General features: G+C 42.0%; 1 protein-coding gene and 1 long non-coding RNA gene across 50 annotated transcripts in view; one reads left to right on the top strand and one right to left on the bottom strand.

The window, feature by feature from the left end:
- Positions 1-10,523, top strand: part of LOC111775043 (uncharacterized) — a 29,221-nt gene extending 18,698 nt beyond the window's left edge. Inside the window, exons 3-6 of the long non-coding RNA XR_011421486.1 lie at positions 2,745-2,820; positions 4,978-5,161; positions 6,723-6,828; positions 9,834-10,523. This is a non-coding gene — a long non-coding RNA (uncharacterized lncRNA). The remainder of the gene's footprint in view (positions 1-2,744; positions 2,821-4,977; positions 5,162-6,722; positions 6,829-9,833) is intronic.
- PTK2 (protein tyrosine kinase 2) overlaps positions 1-16,889 on the bottom strand; it is a 279,891-nt gene that overhangs the window by 111,513 nt on the left and 151,489 nt on the right. For all 49 annotated transcript variants that reach the window (XM_070221906.1, XM_070221887.1, XM_070221892.1 and 46 more), the window contains 4 exons: positions 13,890-14,030; positions 13,291-13,368; positions 3,230-3,337; positions 1,129-1,246 (listed from right to left, as the gene is read on the bottom strand). In XM_070221906.1, coding sequence (XP_070078007.1) covers positions 1,129-1,246; positions 3,230-3,337; positions 13,291-13,368; positions 13,890-14,030 — 445 coding nt within the window. The remainder of the gene's footprint in view (positions 1-1,128; positions 1,247-3,229; positions 3,338-13,290; positions 13,369-13,889; positions 14,031-16,889) is intronic.

Raw genomic sequence — 16,889 nt, forward strand, 5'->3', positions numbered from 1 at the left:
CTTCATCCTTTGCTGTCCTTGTGCTCTGCTACATCTTCTCCACTATTAAACCCAGTTCTGCAGACCTGGACACACACCACTCAGCCCTTCTGGACTCTTTCCTCTGTAATCATCCTAGTCACAGAAGTGCCAACTGGCAGGGATCCTATGTCAACCTGCCACAGAGCTGGCTGCTTTACGGGCACTACTGTGGACCCATCCACCACACTATAAAGTCAGTATCATTCTTTTACAGATGTGAAGTTTCAAAGTCAAGGTTCATACCTTGTGTCAAGATCATCCTGCAACTAGCAGCATCAACAGGAACAACAATACCAAAGTTTAAGAATATTTTATGTGCCAGGTACAGCTCCAAGCCTTCCACATATGTGAGGTCACACATCCTCCCCAAAATTACAGAAGATAGGTACCACTCTTTGTGTTTTACGGATAAGAGAACTGAGGCACAGAAAGGTTAAGTAATTTACAGATGGCAGCACAGAGGACTCAAGATTGGAACCCACAAGTTGATGCAATTCCAAAAGCCCCGTTTTTTCCTGCTACTACCATGCTATCATCCTGCTGGGAATATTTTCGTTCGATTATTTCAGAAATCCTAATCCTCTAAAATTTTCCTTCTTATTGCCTTGCAAAACCCCAGATCATTTCTGAAGTGATACAGCCTTGTTTCCAGGACAGTTACTCATTCTAACTGTCGATTTTACATCATGACTTAGAACTCATTTTTGTTCTCTGACTGCTCTAAGCTTTTGAGATCTATAAGGAAAAACAGGAAAGAGACTTTATTTAACATGAGTTACAAGGGACACTTTTTTTAAAAAAAACAAAAAACTCAGAACATAATCCCAAAAGTTTATTTAAAAATACTACTGGTAACCTAGAAAATAAGTATGGTGTTCAAAACACAATAGTCTAAACACAATGTTTTCTTTAAGCTCTATTCAAACCCAGCTCTTAAGCTGTGAGCTGGATCACTTCCCTACAAAGAGAAGAACACAGATTTACCCGACTGAATTATTCGTCTGGCCTTCACATTTCCAGAGTTATCTAAAAGAAGGATTACAAGCTGTGGAGGATGAGCTCATCGAACAATTCAGTGGGAATGCTCACACAGAAGCAGAGCCTCACCTTTCTGGGGTCTGATGATAAAAGACTGCGTGGCTCCATTCACCAGCCGGCAATATCCATCTATCAAGTCAGCCATATTCTCTGCGATGGTGAGGGATGGCGCTGTCACTGTCAGAGGCTAAAAAGGGGAAGAGACCAAGAAAGAGGCGTTATTGTTCTTTCCAATAATCAAAGGGACAGCTGCGCTATGACATCAGATCCCTAGATACACTTGAAAACAGAGAAGAGTGGGAGTGAAACAAGATTTGTCATAAGGTTTGAGTGAAAAAGGAAGTTTGATATTTGAGGGTGTTATTCCTAGAATATGTGACAGAAGGCAAACCTAGATGAAAACAGAAAAATCACTTAGATTGAGGCTCACGTTCCAGAACAAAAGGAGGTGAAAAAATATTTTCCTTCAGAATGCCTGGCCCCTTTGGCACACTCTAATTAAGGGAAGAATTTAGATAATGAGTAAGTTAAGTATGGCTCATCTGAGAAACTAGACTAACATGGACTAAATTTTTATCAACCATCTACCACAATTTTTATAACATTAAAGAAAATTAGTAAAATTTCATTATTTTTAGTATGCATAGCATGTTCTGCCTAAGAGCTTATAAACCACTCTTTTCAAATTAAAAGATGCCATTGTGATAAACTTCCTTAAGACCTACCATTAAAGGTTATCCAAGAGATAATCAAAGCTGTATTTTACTTTCAAATACAGGTGTGGCCTAACTGATGTAGTATTCATCATCTCCTTCTAAATGAACAACTTACTCACCTGCATGATCCTAAATATTATTTGGGGATAGCAAAAAGGAAAGAAGACAGTCTGAAAATGACAGTGCCAAACAAGAACACCACTGAGCTATTTTCAGGAAATTTCAATTTACAGTAAGGTTTCAGTATTTTATGATATCATTTAACTCCAAGAAAAAACAGCGGACTTCCTAGAGCCTCAGAAGTGTTACAGATCCCGAGGCAGAAAGCAGTAAGAACGGTGGGGAGCACGGGAAACACACCCGCCCGAGGTGAGGCTGCAACGGGCCGAAGAGCTCTGCTGAGCAGCGACAGAGGAGTTCCGAAAAACACGTTTCACGCGCAAGTGGAACTGCATGCGAGACCAGACTATTCGGATTCTTCAATACTCGAGGATGCTCTGTCCATCTTTCAGAAAGGGTCACCTTACGTACTCTTTGCCAAATGAGCATTTCTCATGCCGTGCCTGGTCTTTAACGCACTAGACTTCACGCTGATTAAGACACAGGCTCTGAGGGGCCGGCCCCGTGGCTGAGTGGCTAAGTTCCTGTGGTCCACTTTGGCGGCCTGGGCTTCACCAGTTCGGATCCTGGGCATGGACCTAACACCACTCATCAAGCCATGCTGTGGTGGCATCCCACACAGAAGAACTAGAATGACCTACAACTAGGACATACAACTATGTACTGGGGCTTTGGGGAGGGGGGGAAAAAAAGGAAGATTGGCAACAGATGTTAGCTCAGGGCCAATCTTCCTCACAAAAGAAAAGAAAAGAACACAGGCTCTGAGTTCAGACTGTCTGGGATCAACCCCGTCTGTACCACTTACTAGGACTGTGGCCAACCTCTTGTGCTCATTTTCCTCATCTACAGGACGAAGATAACCAAAGTATCTAGAGGACTTCCTTCACGGGTTCTGAGAGAAACACGTGCTGCTCTTGGCTGACAGGTAAAGTGTTGGAACAGTGGGTGACACATGCAGCAGGAAGTACCAGCTGCTGCTGCTGTGGTTATTATTATGATTATTACCACTGAGAGAATGTCACATACAACACAGTCTGGGAAATAACGTAGTTTACAGAATATATAAATATTTTCATATAATTCTAACAAGTTGATTTCCTTGGTAATTCACAATAATCTTCAATCATCTTCACAATAATGCTCTTGATTGATTTTTAAATCTGTCTCCTGTTCTATTCTTGGGAGCATTTAATCATTATTACTTGTTATGTAAGAGAAACTTGTGATTCTGATGATCCATGAAAACTTCATCCTTATCTCCCAAAAAAATCATCATTTCCAAAATACCACTCGGTTTTAGTTTTCCCTTAATGACGGCTGTGAGCCTTCCTTACCTCGGGTGCGCCTGCTATTTTCAGTTGCAGCATTCCTTTCCTGTCCTTGTCCTCGCTGTTTGAATACTGAATGGTCTGCACTTGGTTGAAGTCGGCCAGATGTGTCGGCTTTGGAAAGAAAAGGCAAAAACTTTGGACGACAGATAAAAGACTCACGTTGACTATTCTGTGACATTCTTACGGTCCCAACTCCCACCCCATTCTCCTAAAGGCATCCTCCTTAAGACTGGATGCCTGGGGGGAAGTGACAGTCCATCTAGCCCCAGTGGGGATCTCTCCCTCTGCAGAACAGTTGTGGAATTGCCAGAACCATCTGCTCACTTCCAGGTTAGCAAGTGCCTGCTCTCTATGCTCCCGACGGCCAGCGAGGAGCACTCCATCCGTAGGGTTTGGATGAGTGAATTACAGGTACCACAGAGAGAGAACACACAAGACAGAAAGGAAGGAAACAGAAGGCAGTGCCTGACTTGACTCACGTGCCAGCCAGGAGGAGAACTGTGTGAAACTCTCAGTCCAAGTGGACATCTTGCTCCCCTTCCCACAGAGAGAGGGGCCCAGGCCCACACCCAGCACACCCTGAGCTAGACTAAGTCTCTGAAATTTATGGAAGTTCTTGGGTGTAATAGTTAGGAGCTAGGGGACAGCAGGTATCCAAAGGACTCTTGCCAGACAGACATGCCAAGAGAGACTGTCCATTTTCCAAGTACAATAAACTCTTTTTTCTTCTTATGAAGACAAAATACGCCCATCTGTCTTTTACCCTTCTAGCATTTCATGACAATGATCACTTTGCGTGACAGGATTCCTTCACATTTTCACAAAACAATTAGCCCACTTAATATTCCATTCTCTCAGAATATCACGAGGTATTAGCCTCTCCCCGCCAAGTGCACTGGACTCAGCACAGATGACGCCATTGGGACTGAGCTGGAATTATGGCTCAGAAAGTGACTCCTAGTCAGCTCCCCTTCCCAGCAAAACATCTTTGCAGCTTTGCTTTCAGGCACAGGTGTGTTCTGCGAGGCCTTCCTGCCTTCACATGGAATGCCCAGGGCCAGCCTCCGCTCCTCCTGTCTTAGGCCTCTGGGGCATCTGTCCTTGAGGAGCTGCCCCTGCCGCTCCGGCTCTTCCGCAGCTCTTCACAGGGGCTTCTTCCCTCCCCAGTCTATACGGTTCAAGTGCCGCCGTGCTCTTGCGGCGGGCCCTGTTCTTCCCCAGCTGTGCATGGCCTGGTGAACACCGTCCAGTCCTGTGCACGAGTACCACCTCCAGCCCTGAACTGGGACTCACGTATGCAACTCCCGACACGACATCCCCACATGGACCTCTGGGAGAGACTGCAAACTTAGCAGTCACAGGTCCTCCTTCAAAGCATGTCCCTCCTCCAGTCTTCCTCACTTCAGGAAAAAGCATCACCATTCAACCTCGTTCTTGAGCCAAGAAATGAAGGCATTATCTCTGACTGCTCTCTCCCTTACTCCCATATCCTGCCTAGCTCCAAACATTCAGAATCTGTGAGTTTCCTTTCCGTCTCCGTGGCTACCATGCTACTCCCAGCCACGGTAGCTTATCATGCAATTGTCTCCCGACCGACCGTTTCCCTTCAACAAACCACCCCTATCTGGAAGCAAGGGAGGTACTTTAAAATGTAAATCAGGTCCTATGAGTCCCCTGCTTACAAAGGTACAAGGCCAGCAAGAAGGAATCAGACAGCCCCCTAAGCAGACCTCTGCCTGCTTCTCCGACAGGACTTCCTTCCATGACCTCGTCTTGATGGGATACACTCTAGTCTCACGGGGCAAAAGCCATTCGGTTCACCAAAGGACGAGGGATGTAAACAAGGACTATGGCTGCGAGACATCTTAGAATGTGCAGGAAATTCCCTCACAAGGAAAAACTGTCCTCTGTCCTGAATGGCTTCCAAATGTCCAGGTGTGTATTCATGTAGGTGAAAAATCTGATTTTAGAACCCAAGTTTAGTTTAAAACACAAAGTATACTCTGCATTGAATTTTCCAAGAATGCAACTGGGGGGATATAATATCAGGGGATATTATACTTTGCTATCTTTGGAATTTTACTATGAGTTGCTCACTATTTTGGAAAATGACATCATTGAGGGCAACACCTGTTTGGTATCTAAGCTGCTGACACAATGAACCCATTTGTAGCCACTGTACATACATATGTAACAGAGATCTGAGGCTCCTTCTAACAGACTAGGAACTGAATATTATTAAGTTGGTAGTGACACACGAAATGAAGGGTACCTCAGTTTCACTACAGGATTACATTAAAACATTCCTATTATTGCCATCTTATAATTTAAAAAAATTTTTCCAAAGTACAATAGAAATTTAAGTTACGGAAGTTGTTATATTGAAATTATTATTATTCTTTTCTTTTTTGGTGAGGAAGATTGGCCCTGAGCTAACACCTGTTGCCCATCTTCCTCTTTTTGCTTGAGGAACATTGAGGCTGAGCTAACATCTGTGCCAACCTTCCTCTACTTTATGTAGCATGCTGCCACAGTGTGGCCTGACGAGTAGCGCTAGGTTCATGCATGGGATTCAAACCTGCGAATCCTGGGCTGCTGAAGTGGAGCGTGTGAACTTAACCACTATGCCACCGGGCTGGCCCCTTGAAATTATTTTTTACTTCTTTTTTTAACTTACTGTTTTTCTACCTCATTCTGACATTATCCCCAAAGGTTGACTGCATAACTTTTCCTCATCACTTCCCTATATTACTTGTAAGGAATGACTTCCAGTTGCCCTCTCTCAAATTAAGACTTTCATTACAAGGTATCTGACTATTCTGTGATGTCTGCCAATGTTTGTACTGAGCACTGATAAACTGAAAGAGATATTTTGAAACTATATGTACATGACATACTCTATAATTTAATTTCAGGATAGCAAAAGGATATTAAATGAAGAGGACAGAGAGTCGGGAAGGGCCTATGCTGACCATCCACTCTACATTAGACACCCAGACATTCTCTCTCATCATCCTATTGTTGCGTTTTTTCACTATCAGATTTCACTCTGTACTGGGCCACGAGAATCCAGCCCACTGCCCAGCACAAAGCTGTTACATAAATACACATGCAAGCGGACTAACATTAACACTTTAAGATAAGGCACATAAGTAGTCATTATCCAGCAAGAAGGAGGGAAAGAGGTGCTCAAGGAGGAGACCCTAGAACTGCGCTTTCCAATCCAGTGGCTGGAAGCCACAGGCGGCTATTGAGCACCTGGTGGTACACGGCTGGTCCACACTGAGAGGTGCTGGAAGTGTCGAATGCATGCCGATTTCAAAGACTTAGTATGATAAAAAGAATATAAAATATCTCAGTAATTTTTATATGGATTATACCTTGAAATGATGATATTTTGGATATACTAGGCTAAATAAGATTTATTATTAAAATTAATTTCACTCATCTTTTTACCTTTTTAAATGTGGTTACTAGAATGTTTTAAATTACACAGGAGGCTTGCACCTTACTTCTCCTGGACGGTACCGGAAGAAGGCAACCCAGAAGTCAAGTGAAGCAGATATGGCCTCAGAGGCACCCAATGGGCTTGGCTACATGAGGTCAGCAGCACTCCTGACCAATGCAGTTTGGGTGGACAGGGGTGGTGTGATGGCGGCAGGCAGGGAAAGCCTGGGTGGAGAAGCATGAAAGGCAAATGGGAAGACTCACAGGCCAATGCAATTAGATAATCTCAGCACGGCCCAGCCACGTGCCACCAGGTGCTCAATAGCCATGTGTCAGGAAGTTTTGCAACAGAGGAAAGAGTAAACATGTGAGAGACTGGAGAAGGAAAGGGATATAGGGTTGAGAGGGGACATTTTTAGGAAAGGGGAAATTATACATTTTTCTGTGCTGACAGGAATGACCCAGGAGATTAGAAACGTTTACTGATGCAGCAAAGAGAGCAGGTGAGATGAATGGGAGCCATTACACAAGCAGAGGAGTGGTCTTATCCAGGAGCGTGAAGTTCACCCACAGAAGGCACAGGACAACAAGGAGGGTGGGTGTGACAGGCAGAAATGCGAGAGGGGCAGATGTTATGGGGATTTCTGGAGGCTCTCTCTTGATCAACCCATCCTACTTTCCTTCTACTTCACACAACCAGCAACTCTTATTTCAGAGATACAGAGATCCTTATGATCTCAAATAGAAAACATACTTTTTTTCCCCCCAGGAAAATTAGCCCTGAACTAACATCTACTGCCAATCCCCCTCTTTTTGCTGAGGAAGAATGGCCCTGAGCTAACATCCATGCCTATCTTCCTCTACTTTATATGTGGGACGCCTGCCACAGCATGGTTTGCCAAGCAGAGCGTAGGTCTGCACCTGGGATCCGAACCAGCGAACCCCAGGCCACTGAAGTGCAACGTGCAAACTTAATCTTTGTGCCACTGGGCAGGCCCCAAAACATACATTTTTTGATGGAAGATTTACAAAAACCAACCATATGCTTGGCTCTGAAAAAGACTGTAACAAATTCAAAATACTTAACGTTTAAAAAGCCATATTCTCCGTTCATAAGCCAATACCGTGAGAAATAATAAAAATAAAACCCCAAGACCTACTTGAAAACTAAATAACATTCTCCTAAATAATGCTATAATGAAAAACAAAAATAAAAATGAAATTTCAAACCACATAGAAATACAATGAAAAGGAGAATACCACATACAAAAATTGGTAAGATACATTAAAAGTTGTACAAGAAAATGGCCTCCAAAGTAAACAAGAATAAATTTTAAAGAAGTATTTAAAGGGAATAGTAGAAGAAAAGGATAAAAATAACCAAAAGATGCTGGGAAAAGGGAATCTGTGAAGGTAAACACTGAAATTAATGAAAATAAATAGAAATGCTACCACCCAAATCCCTAAGCTTGTCCTTCAAAGACAGCTAAAATAGATAAACCCTTTGCAAGTCTGAAAAAGGAGCCAAACCCAAAAAGACAAGCTTAGGAATGAGACAGGATACAGAAATAAAGTTACTGGAACGATGTAAAAGAATTATGAGATGCAACTCTATGGAGACAATTTGAAAATGCAGAGAAGCAGACGATAGGCTAACAAAACATAAATACCCAAACTGACACAGCAAGTAGAAAACTGGAATAGATCTATTAGTGTTGAAGAGACCGGAAAGGTGCTGAACCTCTATCACCGAGAATGGCCTCATGCGGTACAAAGATCAGTTCTATCCATCTCTAAAGCACATGCGATCCCAATTTGACTTAAAATACTTCAGGCCATAAAATCGTGAAAAGCCCCCTCATTCACCTGATAAAAATCAGTGTAACTTTTAATATCTATATCCTTTTAAAGCTAATATAAAAGAGACTAATCTCACATAAATAGTTGCAAAAATTCTACATATTAGCAAATATATCAATATTTCATTCAAAAGAACAATATAGTATAACCAAGTAGAAGCTATTTAATGGCTCAATATCAGCACATCTATCAATATAACATAAAATAATCACAAATTACAGGATCCTATCAATAAAGGCTGAAAAGGCCTTCAATTAAATCTAGCAGCCACTCCTAATAAAAATTCTAAGCATAGAAGGGCATCATTTAAAAACATTAAAGACACTTCACTAAAACTCAACAACAAACATTATCCTAAATGATGACACACTTTTAATTAATAAATTAAAATCTAAAACAAGATATGGGTACCCTCTACCACCCATTATGAAACATGATCTTTGAGGCTCCTGTAAACATGAGAAAAGGAAAACATTGTATAGATTAGAGAAAAAAGTTAAAACAATTCTTTTTTTTGCTGATTACATGATTATATACCTATAAAATCTAAGATTCTAATAAAAAGTGACATTAAATGAATGATAAGGTTGTTTAATATATGATAAACAGCAAGCAAGTATATTCCGCTATGTTCACTGAAGGAAGTTTAAATTGGATCGGCCACAAAGAATATCCATTCACTGTAAGTCCAAAAACTGCACAACACTCAGGAACTAGTTTAATCTGAGAGACTTTTATGAAAAAGACTACGAAATCTTATTGAAGGACATAAAAGCAGTCCTGAACAAATAGAAAGACATACCACATTCTTGGACCAGGTAACTTAAATCCAAAAACAGCCACTGTCACGAAATTTCACAAAATTAACATAGAAGTTGGAATGCCAACAGCTGTTAACTTTATAACTTTGGTTTTGAAAGACTAAATAGCTAGGAAAGCATACAAAAGAAGAATGATATACAAAGAAAGGATACAAAAAAAGATGAACCTGGGCTGTAAGCTACAGCAATCACATCAGTGTGGAACTGGTGCAGAAAGAGGGAACTGGCCCAGTGGAACAGGAGAGAGGATCCAGAAGCACATTATAAACGTAGTGGATGGTTCAATTCAGAGGTGAAAGATTAGACTACTTAATAAATTGTGTGGACACAGGTGGCTGCTCACCTGGAATACGGACAACAATAGCAAGACTGTAATAATGATGAGAGCCAACATTTTCTAGGTACTTCCTATGTGCTAGGCCATGATTTAAACAATTCAAATTTATTAACCTATTTAATTCTCCTACCAACTCTATTAGGTACTTGCAATTACTGTTGTCATTTTACTGAAGAGGAAACACAAGCCGACTGTGAAGGAATGGACCCAAAGTCACAATGCCAGCATGGGAGTGACTCAAGATGGAACTCTTGGCCGTATACTCCAGAGCCTTTCCTCTTGACCCCACTGCAGGCCCCACCTTTAATCTGCTCTCCTGAGGAATCTACGTGGATTCTTGTACCATGTGCAAAATCCCAGAAGGGTTAAAGATATAAATGTGAAAAGATAAACTCTTGCAAGAAAATATAAGAGACTACAAACCTAATCTAAGGGCTATGACTAAAAAATCTATAAGGAAAGAAAAGATAATGTCATAGAACTTTCTGAAGAGGTCGTACCAATTTATATTCTCACCAGCAGTATACGAAAGTGTCAGCTGTTCCACGTTCTTGCCAATACTTGCTATTCTAAGTCTTTTTCATTTTAGCCATTCTACTGGAATGTGTAACAGTGTACACTGTGCATTTCTCTGATGACTATGAGGCTGAACCCCCTTCCACTATTTACTGACTATCTGGATATCCTCCATTGGGTCATCTGCCCTTTTCTTAATGATTTGTTGTCATTCTTTATCCTGGATTAAGAGTCCGTTGTCAAATCTATTTCTTGCAAATATCTGGCTTGCCTTTCTACTATCTTTTGATGAAATGAAGTTCTTGATTTCAATGTAGTCTAATTTACGAAAATTTTCTTTGAGAGACAGCACTTTCTATGTCCTGTTTAAGGAATCTCTGCCTACCCCAAAGTTATAAAGATACTCTCCTATGGTTTCTTCTGAAACTTTTAACATTTTACCTTTCACATGTAAACCAATACTCCATCTGGAGTGGATTTTCATTATGGTGTGTGATAAGGGTCAAAATCCATTCTGTTTTCCTCAATGAATGTCGAGCTGACTCAGCAGCATTTATTGAAAAGTTAATCAAGGATGCTAGAAATCAGGATAGCAGTCACCCTTGGGGTGTGCGACTAGTGACTAGAAAGGGGCATGATGGGACACAGATTGGTGTGCTTAAGGTCAACAGCCAATGAGAGATTTGTAAAAGAATTGTAACCAAGATAAATGAAAACACACTGACCTCCTGAATGTGTAAAGGGACTTACAAATTGAAGAGAAAAAGAACTTATCAGGGGGTATATGGAAAATCTCCATACATTCCTCTCAATTTCATTGTAAAACTGAAACTACTCTAAAAAAATAATCTTTATTATATATATATTTATTATATATGTATAAAAATATATACACATAAAGGACTTTGTAAATGCTAAAAAAAATTTGCTCTCTTTCACACATGTGCATGCACACACACATGCACACACACAAATGCCCCCTTTCCTACTCCAGGATATCACTATCTGAAAACAACATATCACTATTTGAAAATGACATATGAGCCTCAGCTATTAAGCAAAGAGAGTAACAAGAAAATGTCACTTCACACCTGTTGAAATGGAAAACTTAAAAAGCTTTTAAAACTGCTGCTAGCAAGTGAGTGGGAAGCACCAGTCTCATTCACTGCTGGGACAACGTGAAGTTTCTCAGCCTTACTGAAAAGCAATCTGGCAGTTGCTTTTACAATTACAAGTATTTGGAGGGATCCTACAGTTCCATCCCCTGGTAATCTCTTCCTTAAGGAGAAAAGGCAGTAGTACATAAAGATAAAGACATATGTAAAATAATGTTTATTACATCACATCTGCAAGGCAGAAATCTGTAAGCAAAGTAAATGCCCTTCATGTGATCCAACTGAAACCGGCTCAACACAAGACTGACATAAGGGAAGCCATATTGTAGAAAAGAGACCATGTTGTAACTTTGAATGACCTCTGACTAACTAACCCAGCTGGATTTGCACCCTCCAGGAGAGCCACCTGTTCTGTAGATTTTATGACCCTTGCTAGTGCACATACCTCCCAGTTGTGATAAGATGATAACCTCATTCTTTTAAGTTCTTTAGGAACCTGATGACCCCCAAATAGAGAGTCTATGCTGATAGCCATCATTCATGAAAACTGAAAGATCTGGTGTGGCAACTCTCAGTCTGTAACAGCAGAGAGTCAACATTGCTAACCTGTCCCCTATAACCCACTGGCCTACATAACTGCTTCAAGATTCTGAGCCCTTCTTAAGATGGTTCTTTTGGACATTAGTCGGCCATCTTCCCTCTTGCTAGCAAGCTGTAATAAAATGCTCTCTCTCTGCCCCCATCTTGCCTCTTGACAAGTGGCTTTTGTCTTGCGGCGAGCAGAGCTTGCCTTTTGTGTGGTTAATCCCACCTGGCCACCAGAGAGGAGGGGCAGAGCCACCGTGGACTTGAAGGGATCTTGTCCACATTTCACTGAGTGAGACCAAGATGTAGGTCAGGATGCCCCATGATAACCTCACTTTTGAATAACAAAGCACAGAAGAAAATTACTGAGTCATTTCCATGTTAACCCGGCGGGAAGGGAAAGAGTTCATGGGAGGGCCCATGGAAGGATTCAAGCGAAAGGATGGGGAGGAAGGAAAGAGTGCACTGGGGGAAAGGCAGGGATGGTAAGCTATGGCTTGGTCATATTTCTGCATTTATGTGAACATGTGTGTCCAGGAACATGTATGAACACACTGAGTGAGAAAGAACGCTTGCTGGTGCAAGGGCTGAGAAGCCTCAGCACCCCGTCCCCAACCCCGTCTAAACGGGAGCATGCTGTCCCTCGTGCACTTTGCTCTCCGTCACAGCACTAAGATCACACGACACATGAGAATTTCACACTCCTGTACATCTGTCTACCCACTCGACCGCAAGCTACCTAAGGGCCAGCACCTCTGTCTATCTTGTTCCCTGCTGTATCTCTCACCCCAGGACCAGGCCTGGCACAAAGCCGGTGCTCAATAACACTCCATGAAAGAAAGAAACAGGAATAAACAAGAAAAGGTTAGTACTTCCCCCACAAGAGAACAAAAGAAGGTCCAGTGTGGCATTAAGGGACACTTTTTTCTCAGTAAGGTAAAAGGGGGTAGTAGGGATTTGTGCAGAGTTGTGAAAGTATGAAATTTTTTTTTCTGGAAAAAGCCAGAAGAAGCTGTTTCAAAGGATATAATACAATTATATTCAAATCAGATATAGAATTGAATGAAGACAATGGTATTTAAAACTTCTCCAGAGAAACTAACAACTCTTTTCAGATCTCATGAACATATACACAATTTGTATGATTAATTTCCTTCAAAAACTAAAGAATTCTAAAGAATTTCAACATGGGCCTAGACTTTCTCTTCCTCTCTCCACCATGAGCAACAATCACTGTGAAATGGAAAGAGTTAATTGCAGAATGCTGTCTTTTTCATAAGAATGCCCCATCTCCTTAATCTGAGTCCTCACTGTCTACGGTCCAGGCCAATACAGGTGTGTGTCAGGGCACAGGCAGTCTGGGGCCTCCCCAAACAGACTTACGTTGCAGCCCTTGTCCGTGAGGTAACTGATGCCTTCTTCCGGGCCGATTGCCAGTTCCACTGAAATAATCCAGCTTGACTTTTGAAGGTGAAACAGGTGAGGACAGAGGTACCAGAAGGAAAAAGAAATATTTCAGATAAAGGCTATGAACACATTAAACAACCAAAGAAGGGCTGGCTTAGCTTGCTATTAATCCATCTAACCAAATAACATAAAATATTCATCACTTCATTAATCCAGTATCTGCAGAGCCTACAGAGAGAGAAACTGTGCTCATCCCAGCGCGTCTGAAGCTAACAGTTTCTTTGCGAAGACTATTTGAAGAGGTACACTAACCCTTAGGGAGCAGTTATTCAATGAATTGTTAGGCTGGAATTGAAGACATCTAATTATGAACATAGGCATGCTACTAAGAAAAGATGATTTTATTCTCACATTGATCATCTTTTGCATTTTTCCCACCATAAAATAACAAAATGACAATCTCATGTTGGTAAAATGTGACAAACTAGATTTCAATCAGAAATTTAGACATATGTTGCTGAGCAAAGCAAAAGAAATCACACCTAGTCCATTCTTTCCCATGTCCCCATACTTACACCAAGAGCACACTTGAAGCATTCTTTATCAAATCTGTACACTGGGGAGAGGATCTCAAAGAATTTCAGAATACTTTCTTCTCTGTTAAGGTTGGCAAACTGTCTAAATGTTTGTTGGATCAGTTTTCTGAGTGTTTTGGCCTGCACGATAAGATTACAAAGATCTTTTTAGAGTCAACAATAAGTAAAGACCACAGAAATAATAGCTAGCATCAAAGATTTCTGTCCTACTCACCACCTAATACCACCTGTGTTCACATTACTACAAAATGTCATATTTATCAAAGCTTTATTTTTTAAAATAACTGTAATAAAATACACATAAAATATACCATCTTAACCATTTTTAAGCATACAATTCAATGCTTTTGAGTTTTATTTCTTAAATAGAATTTGTAAGGCAATAATTTGCTTCTTAGAACATGTGGTAGAAAGTCAGGCATTAAAAACGTGCCATATATGCATATGATGGGGAGCTGGCCAGGGCGAAGATATAAAGGCACTCGCACACTCCACTAGTATGAGCTTGAGTTGATACAACCTCTCCGAAGGGCAATTTGGCAACGCAAATCAAAAACCTTAAAAACACCAACTCTTGATCCAGAAATTAAAATCCCCAGACATTATTCTGTTTTTTTGTTTTGGTGAGGAAGATTTGCCCTGAGCTAAGATCTGCACCAATCTTCTATTTCATATGTGGGTCGCTGTCAGAGCATGGCTAATGAGTAGTGTAGGTCCATGTCTGGGATCTGAACCTGTGAACCCGAACCGCCGCAACAGAGCACATCGAACTTAACCACTAGGCTACAGGGCCAGCCCCAGGACATTATTATTTAAAAATAATTACAGAACTATGCGAAGATTCAGCAACAAGGAAGCTCACTGCAGAACTGTGTACAGTAACACATGGATGGGTTACATAGTGCACAGTGTGCCTGTCTACCCAATGTTCTATGCAGCCCTCAAGACTGTTGTGTGGAACTAATTTATTGACATTAAAATCTGTATCACAATGTTACAGGAAAAAATATGATGAAACCACCTGTTTGTGTAGTACAGACGCCTTTAAAAGGAGAGCACCAGAGATGGGACTCATACACAGCCACGTGTGTGTGCACAGACACACACACGCATCAGCACACAGCGAAGGAGATAAACCAACTACACCTCTTTTTTCTGTGCAGTGGGGTCACAGGTAATCTGCTGCTCCATTTTTGCTCATTTGAGTTCTCTATTTATGCGCCCTGAGCATCTGGATAGTGGAGGGAGGTGATCTTCAGGCAGCAAGCCCACAGTCTGCGGCGTGCCTGAGGAAGCCAGTGGGCAAAGGATGTGTGACAAGGTCTGAAGAAGAGGGGATGGAGGATGCAGGCCATGGTGAGGACTCGGTTTTCACCCCATGAGATGCAAAGTCCTTTGGCGGCCTGCAGTAGGAGCGAGGTTACCTAATAATAGCTAACAGTTAATCCTGTTCTCCCTTACTTGCATCAAAATCAGCCGCAATTGAAATTAAAAAACACAACTACCATTTGTTTGGTTCGTGAAAAGTTTTCTCAGGTTCCCCAAGGTCAATTCCATCTTTTCCACTCCAGTGGAAGACTACCTCCAGGCCCGATCACTGCACGTCTCCCTCACCTACATCACCTCCAACCTTCTTGCCCCAGTCTTTCTGCTCTCTGCCTGTCCTCCATGCTCCTGTCAGATCTCACTGCAAAATCCAGAAAATGAGCACGTCCCTCTGCTGCTGCGAAATCTGCAATGACTCCCCTGTGCCCCTAATGCTCTCATCTCAGTATTTAGCCATACGAAGTGACTGCTTGCCCAGTGACCTCACATCGTCTGAGTGCTGAACACAGACAGGGCTGACGGAGGACAAGCTGCAACTCCAGGCAGCAGGAAATGCACGTGAGAGTCAGCAGCAACACCAGGACAGGGGGCCGACTGGGACAGATCCCAAGGGGCAGCCTGAGAGACACTTGGAGGGAACAAATCTGGTGCAGGAACGGGCACTGTTCTGGAGTGGTGGCAGCAGTAGAGCAGGCATACCCAGGAAACAAACTGCTCCAGCTTTACAGCTCTATCTTCTGAAAGAGGCTGACTCATCCTGTCTTCACGCCTTTCTCCACACTGTCCCCTCTACCCTGAAAGTGTCTCCCTAATTCTATTCATCTTTCAAGTTGCCTTTAAAGTTACTTATCCTTTCATTTACTCATTTAATGTCATTTAAATAGCTTTACCAAAAGTTACTACGTGCCAGGTACCGTGCCAAACACAGGGTTTAAGAGTGGAGAATGCAGCAGATACTGTCTTTGCCCTCATGGATCTATAAATATAGTGGAAGCACACAGATAGAATGCAAACAAGTAAATAACTACGTAATTAAAAATTGAGAAAGCAAAATTAAAAGTTAAGATGTCGAGCAGAGTCTGAAGACAGAGAAGAACGTTTCTCCCTCTCTCCTTAGGGTGGAGAGGAGACTGTGTGAGAGCGAGCACTGAAGCTGAGGTTTAGAAGAGCCACTCACAGGGGCCAGGGGATGGGGCCATGCAGGAGGGTTGGGCCAGCCGTCTGCCAAACCTGCTAGGGCCTCTGTGTCACCTTGGCTATACTTACACCATGGAACCTGTGACCTGTACCCACAGTGCCCTGTTTTGAGTATGAGGACTCTTTTTAAATGTACAATAATTTCTGGGACTCCCAAATGACAGGAGTCACACCTCCTGTGATAACTGCTAACCTACATATAGCTTTGAGGAGACTTCACAATAATTCTGAGGCCACCAAGGGCCTCACATTTGAGAACTGCTGATGATACTACTAACGTGCAAGAGCCATTTTCATATACTTTTCTGCTTTTTAATTTCACAGTGGCTAGTGCACTTGTTCAATGACAATGTAAATGTGCTAAAGAACTATGTCTTACACTCGTTTGAATGTCTGTCCGTGTTGTCATCTCCCCATGGCCCCTGCTCCCCCGCCCCCGGAAACTGCAGATTTACG

The sequence above is a fragment of the Equus caballus genome, chromosome 9, assembly GCF_041296265.1.
Source record: "Equus caballus isolate H_3958 breed thoroughbred chromosome 9, TB-T2T, whole genome shotgun sequence".
Taxonomy (NCBI): domain Eukaryota; kingdom Metazoa; phylum Chordata; class Mammalia; order Perissodactyla; family Equidae; genus Equus; species Equus caballus.